Source organism: Henckelia pumila, chromosome 1 (assembly GCF_033568475.1).
Source record: "Henckelia pumila isolate YLH828 chromosome 1, ASM3356847v2, whole genome shotgun sequence".
Lineage (NCBI taxonomy): Eukaryota > Viridiplantae > Streptophyta > Magnoliopsida > Lamiales > Gesneriaceae > Henckelia > Henckelia pumila.
The window spans coordinates 70,426,325-70,433,246 of NC_133120.1; the positions used below are offsets into that span (position 1 = coordinate 70,426,325).

At 39.4% G+C, this 6,922-nt stretch overlaps 1 protein-coding gene across 2 annotated transcripts; it reads left to right on the forward strand.

Annotated features, from left to right (window-relative positions):
- The first annotated feature begins 1,186 nt into the window (after positions 1-1,186).
- Positions 1,187-5,608, forward strand: LOC140875858 (phytochrome B-like). Of its 2 annotated transcripts, XM_073279678.1 has the most exons (4): positions 1,187-3,487; positions 3,626-4,433; positions 4,726-5,019; positions 5,176-5,608. In XM_073279678.1, the coding sequence occupies exons 1-4, from the start codon at positions 1,405-1,407 to the stop codon at positions 5,393-5,395; spliced, it is 3,405 nt and encodes a 1,134-aa protein (XP_073135779.1). In that variant the 5' UTR covers positions 1,187-1,404; the 3' UTR covers positions 5,396-5,608. The 2 variants fall into 2 exon arrangements, with proteins under 2 accessions (XP_073135779.1, XP_073135788.1); XM_073279687.1 differs by lacking the exon at positions 5,176-5,608 and having other exon boundaries at positions 3,626-4,428; positions 4,726-4,868.
- The last annotated feature ends 1,314 nt before the right edge of the window (positions 5,609-6,922 follow it).

Below are 6,922 nucleotides of genomic sequence, written 5' to 3' on the forward strand. Positions count from 1 at the left end.
ATTATTACAAATTGCAAATAAATTACAACATTTCATCAATGAATTTTTTTAAAAAAAAGGGTTATCCCGAAGGGGACCCCATTTCACATGAGTCAGAGGTTCATTGACTCATGCGGAGGTTAAATCGAGGGAAGTATACGAGCGACAGAGACCTGAAGAAGGAAGCAACATGGTCAAGCCCCAGAGCATACCCCACAATATTTCATCAATGAATTTTTTTAAAAAAAGGGTTGACCCCGAAGGGGAGAGGCCCCCATTTCACATGAGTCAGAGCCTCATTGGCTCATGCAGAGGTTAAATCGAGAGAAGTGCACGAGCGACAGGGACGTGAAGGAGGAAGCAACATGGCCAAAACCCCCACAATATTTCAGCTAGGGGTGCCAAAACTCAACTCAACCCGCCAACCCGACACGAGTCGACCCGAAAAATATCGGGTTAGAGTTGGGGGTTTTGGGGTTTGGATCGAATCGGGTTAACCCGAAAGATAACCCAAAAAAATTAATCGGGTTAAGGCTGGGTTCGGGTCAACCCGAGTTGATCCGAGATGACCCGAATATTTTTAATATTATTATTTTTATATAAAAATAAGAAATATTTGATACATTCTTATACATTGTATGTTTGAAAATTTTTATTGTATATTAATATAATAGATTTTAGTCATTTAATATTTATTTTATACAATTTTTATTTTTTGTAGTAAGTATATACTTTAAGTATTCTACAACTATACTTTCAAATTTAAATATTATATCAGCTTAGATTTTGTTTTTATGTGATTAAATTAAATATTAATATCATTATTGTGTGTTTTGAATTTTTATTTAATTATTTTGTTAAAAAATTTAAAAAAAATATAAAAAATCAGGTTGGTTCGGGTTAATCGGGTTAGCCGGGTTCGGGTTGACCATTTTCGGGTTGGCTCGGATTCGGGTTGAGAAATTTTTAAAATTTATTTTCGTCAACCCGACCCAAACCTACCCGAACCCACCCGAATTGACACCCTAATTTCAGCAACGAATATGCTTTACACGATAATCGAACCTGCAATGCTAAAAATATATTTCCAAGTCACTGTTTTACCAATTCGTCTATGCCGTGTATGCATCAATGAATTTTTTATCAATAAATATTGAAGCAGTCCAATCAATTCTGGATAAAGAAAGCAAATGCTGAGAGATCAAAATCGAAGCCAACACTTGGTTCTCTCAATTCCCCATATCTAACAAGGACGAATGATTCCAAGAATGCAGCACGCACTCCAATTTTGTGACAGAGATGAGTCTACTGTAATTGTAAGCAATCCCAAAATAGATATACGGCACCCGCCCGCGAACATTTCCAGGGATCATTCTCATCTCAAGCTTTCTTGAAACTTGGACTTGATTCTGCTGTGTTGAAGAAATGATTTCGGGAAGCAGGCAGGCATCTCATGTTGAAGCTCTCTCTTCCGGTTCGGCCCCGCCCCGTCATCACAATCAACAGAGTGCCACCTTAAACCGGGCGGATTCGATGAGCAAAGCAGTAGCGCAGTACACTGTTGACGCAAGGCTTCATGCGGTTTTCGAGCAATCGGGTGTGTCCGGAAAATCCTTCGATTATTCGGAGAGCGTAAGGGCTAGTGCGGAGTCTGTTCCTGAGCAGCAGATTGCGGCTTACTTGTTGAAAATACAGCGTGGCAGCCATATTCAGCCGTTTGGTTGTATGATGGCGTTGGATGAATCGGGTTTTCGGGTCATAGCTTACTCGGAGAATGCCCGTGAAATGCTTGGTTTAGCGCCTCAGTCAGTCCCATGCATGGAAAGGGAAGAGAATTTGACGGTTGGGACTGATGTAAGAACTCTGTTCTCCCCCTCGAGCTGTGTCTTGCTCGAGAGGGCGTTTGCGTCTCGTGAAATAACACTGTTGAATCCGATTTGGGTTAATTCGAAGACTTCGGGGAGGCCCTTTTATGCGATTCTGCATAGAATAGATGTAGGGATAGTGATTGATTTAGAGCCTGTTAGGAGCGAGGATCCGGCCCTTTCTATTGCTGGTGCTGTCCAGTCGCAGAAGCTTGCTGTGAGAGCTATTTCCCAGTTGCAATCACTTCCTGGAGGGGACATCAAGCTTTTGTGTGATACCGTAGTCGAATGTGTGAGAGAGCTAACTGGGTATGATCGTGTGATGGTCTATAAGTTTCATGAGGATGAACATGGTGAAGTGGTGGCGGAGAGTTTGAGGTCTGATTTAGATCCGTATATTGGTTTACATTATCCTGCCACGGATATCCCCCAGGCTTCTAGGTTTTTGTTCAAGCAGAATCGGGTTAGGATGATTGTAGATTGTGAAGCCACTCCGGTTAAGGTTATCCAGGATGAATCATTAATGCAACCATTGTGTTTGGTTGGTTCGACGCTCAGGGCACCACATGGTTGCCACGCCCTGTACATGGCAAGTATGGGTTCTACTGCCTCGTTGACGTTGGCCGTTGTTGTTAATGGAAATGAAGAAGACAGCGCCGAAGGACGAAATTTGATGAGGCTATGGGGCTTGGTTGTTGGTCATCACACTTCTGCTCGGTGCATATCTTTCCCTCTGCGCTATGCCTGTGAATTCTTGATGCAGGCATTTGGGCTTCAACTGAACATGGAACTACAGTTGGCTTCACAATTGGCAGAGAAACATGTTTTGAGGACACAGACGCTGTTATGTGACATGCTTCTTCGAGATTCGCCTACTGGGATCGTTACCCAGAGACCTAGTATCATGGACCTAGTGAAGTGCGATGGGGCTGCACTGTATTACCAAGAGAAGTATTATCCCCTTGGCGTGACACCTACAGAGGCACAGATAAAGGACATAGTGAAATGGTTGTTGGCATTCCACGGGGACTTGACAGGTTTGAGCACAGACAGTCTTGCGGATGCCGGGTACCCTGGAGCAGCCTCTCTAGGGGATGCTGTTTGTGGAATGACTGTTGCATTCATCAGTTCGCGAGATTATGTATTCTGGTTCCGTTCCCATAGCGCCAAAGCGATCAAGTGGGGCGGTGCAAAGCATCGTCCACAAGAAAAAGATGATGGTCTTAGGTTGCATCCCCGATCTTCATTCAAGGCGTTTCTAGAAGAGGTCAAGGGACGAAGTTTAGCTTGGGAGAATGCTGAAATGGATGCAATTCATTCTTTGCGTCTTATTTTACGAGAATCGTTTCAAAATGCTGGTGGAAGTAGTTCTAAGGCAGTTGTACCTGCCCAGGCTGGGGAGGAGTTACAAGGAGTGGATGAATTAAGTTCTGTTGCCAGAGAAATGGTTAGATTGATCGAGACTGCAACTGCCCCTATATTTGCTGTAGATGTTGAGGGTCGGATAAACGGGTGGAATGCAAAAGTTGCAGAGCTGACTGGCTTATCTGTTGAAGAAGCATTAGGAAAGTCGTTGATTCATGACATTGTTCACAAAGAATCAGTTGAGATTGCTAACAAGCTTATTTTTCATGCTTTGCTAGGTAGTCCTTTTCTACCAACATCATGCATTCTCTTTTAGCATGTTAAAATCGATTTTATTTATTATTTTTTTTAATAATGGCACCCGTACCCAAGTGTTTTCTTTGTTAAGATGCATTCAGAAGTAAAAATCAATGCAGGTGAGGAACATAAGAATGTTGAATTAAGGTTGAGAACATTCAACACTGAACAACTTAGCAAGACTGTATTTGTGGTGGTGAATGCTTGCTCCAGCAAGGACTGTGTGAACAAAATGGTTGGTGTTTGCTTTGTTGGTCAGGATGTTACTGGCCAAAAAGCAGTAATGGACAAGTTCATACAAATTCAAGGTGATTACAAGGCAATTATGCACAGTCCCAACCCTCTGATTCCGCCAATATTTGCTTCTGATGAGAACACATGTTGCTCTGAGTGGAACACCGCTATGGAAAAGCTCACTGGCTGGAGTATGGGGGATACTATCGGGAAGATGATAGTTGGGGAGATCTTCGGAAATTACTGTCGGATCAAGGGTCTGGATGCTATGACAAAATTCATGATAGTTTTGCACAATGCACTTGGAGGCCAGGACACGGACATGTTTCCGTTCTGTTTTTTTGACCGCAATGGGAAGTATGTGCAAGCACTCTTGACTGCAAACAAGAGGGTAAATATGAATGGTCAGGTTATCGGAGTCTTCTGCTTTTTGCAGATTGCAAGTCGTGAATTACAACAAGCTCTGAAAGTTCAGAGGCAACAAGAAAAGGCGTGTGCATCAAAGATAAAAGATCTGACTTATATTTGTCAAGAAATAAAGAATCCATTATGTGGTATACAGTTCACTAACTCGCTTTTGGAAGCAACAGATTTGACAGAAGACCAAACACAGCTTCTTGAGATGAGTGCTGCTTGTGAGAAGCAGATCTTAAAGATTATGAAAGATGTTGATATGGAAAAGATTGAGGTTGGGTACGTTTTGTTTGAAAATAGACATACTTTTTTATTCATGATTAACATCTGTAGATGTTTTTTATAATATCAGTTAAAATCAACTTCCATTCTCGTTGAGATAGATAAGTTGTCAATGAAGGAACTTCTAATAATCTAATAGTAGTCAGAAAAAACAGATTGCTATAATTTCCTTACCTTGCAACTAATTAATGTGTTGATATTAGGACCATTTTATAGTAGTATCTTTACATTTTCTCACTAAAATCTGCTTTGTGATTACACGAACTAACTAGAGCTCGTATGATGGTAGATCAATGGAGCTTGAAAAGACAAAATTTGTGCTTGAGAGTGTGATAAATGCAGTTGTTAGCCAGGCAATGCTATTTCTGAGAGAAAGAGGTCTGCAGTTGATCCGTGATATACCAGAGGAAGTCAAGACACTGGAACTCTATGGTGACCAAATCCGACTTCAACAGGTCTTGGCTGATTTTTTGATGAACATGGCGCGTTATGCACCGTCTCAGGAAGGTTGGATAGAAATTCAAGTTAGCCCAAGTTTGAAGCGAAATTCTGAAGGAATTGACATGGCACACATCGAGTTTAGGTAAAGTAAAGATAATTGCCACAGTAAAGTTTCATAATATTTTGCATCCAGCATTCTCACCACAGAGCACATAGCTGAACGTCTTGAGTTGTTTTGTTATATCCGTCTCATTCTTATACCCGGCTTTGATATACTTGTTTATTTCTTCCCGTGAAGGATTACGTGTCTGGGAGGAGGTCTTCCTCCCGAAGTAGTCCAAGACATGTTCCACAGCAAGAGATGGTCGACTCAAGAGGGTCTAGGACTAAGCATATGCATAAAAATTTTGAAGCTTATGAATGGAGAAGTTCAATATGTTAGGGAGTCAGAAAGATGTCGTTTCCTTATCGTTGTTGATATGCCGGTTTCCCAGAGAGGCTCGAAGAGTGCCGAATGAGTTGGACTGGTCATCGCTCCAAAACAACTGCAGACGAGTATCCATCTATCAAAGTCGCGTAAAGAGTTCCAAGTGTGGATATTTATCTTGTTTGAACTTTTTTCATGCTGATTTACCTGTCATCGTTTGCCTACATCACTTGACCTTTTTTGGTTTCTGTAATGTATTAATATTGTGAGATATCAGAACAATGTCCTTTTACCTGGAAGTGTTAAAAAGTGGAATCAATTGTTACACAAACAATTTATCTCAGTTGAAGAATAGGCTATTAATTAAAAGGTATAAAAAATAAATTTAAGAGGACTGTGAATATAAATCACACCTTTTTTTTTTAAAAAAAAAGAAAGTAATAATCCCAAAAATGCATGATTGCGATCGGAAAATTAATGAAAATGGTGATGTTAATCATTGGTTTTTACCAATGTTCTAAAAAGCGTTAGGTGGTAGGCGGGCGGTGATCCACGGCTTAGCGTCTAGCCGCCTAGGCGACTGCTTAGACGGGCCTTAGGCGATTTTTCTTTTTAAAACCTAAATAATAAATAACTTGAAATATTCATGAGTTTTACTATAAAATATAATTTTTATGTCTTATATTTTGCAGTTTTGTACGAAACTCTTATAAAATTTTAATAATAATAATAATAATAATATTAATAATAATAAGAACAACAACAACAACAACAACATAAATATTAGTAGATATCAAGTTTTCATATGTAATATGAGATTTAATCTTTTGCTTGACTTTTTTTTTTCTGCGCTTCTTTTTCTTTCTTTCTGTGTTTGTTTCTCGCTTCGTGTTTCTCTTTTAATTTTTAATTTTTAGTTTTTTTTTTAAATAAAAAATAGTAACCGCCTAGGCGGATTTCTGTCATCCTGAGCGGCTTGGGCGTCGCCTAGGCGGGAGATTAGACGAAAAATGCCTAGAAACATAGGCTAGCAAAAATGCGAGACGGTGGGCAACAACCTAGACGGATCTAGACAGAGCCTTTTAGAACATGGTTTTTACGATATATATTGTATGGTATGTGTGATTATTGGATTAGCTATTTTCACAATCTAGCATATTTATTTTGAATAAAAAAATACTTCAAAATTTTTTTTTAAAGGTAATAAGACGTACTTTATATATCATATTCATGCAATATAGCATAAATAGATATTCCATTTTGGATAATGCTTCATGTACACGGAGTCTTACACGTTGAGTTACACATGACACTTAAAATTACGTGATTATCCTACACGCATTTTTGAAAGATTTTTTCCAAATCAAGTGGAGGGATAATCAGGTAATTTTAAGTGTCATGTGTAATCCAACGTGTAAGACTCCGTGTACATGTAGCATTACCCATTTATGTATTTTATCTAGATATCGAATAATCAAATAACTAGAAAGAACCTTCCTTTCTAAAAGCTAAACAAATCGGGTGTATTGATAGGAAAATTTCAATGGCCTAGGGCTCTGTTTGGTTCAATAGATATGATAATGTATAGATAAAGTATATTGGGATTATTGAAGGAATT

Excerpts from the sequence above, each read along its gene's own strand:
- LOC140875858 (XM_073279678.1), top strand. The coding sequence starts at position 1,405 with ATGATTTCGGGAAGCAGGCAGGCATCTCATGTTGAAGCTCTCTCTTCC. Across the intron at positions 4,434-4,725 it reads ATGGAAAAGATTGAGGTTGG|ATCAATGGAGCTTGAAAAGA; the intron begins GTACGTTTTGTT and ends GTATGATGGTAG. Across the intron at positions 5,020-5,175 it reads ATGGCACACATCGAGTTTAG|GATTACGTGTCTGGGAGGAG; the intron begins GTAAAGTAAAGA and ends CTTCCCGTGAAG.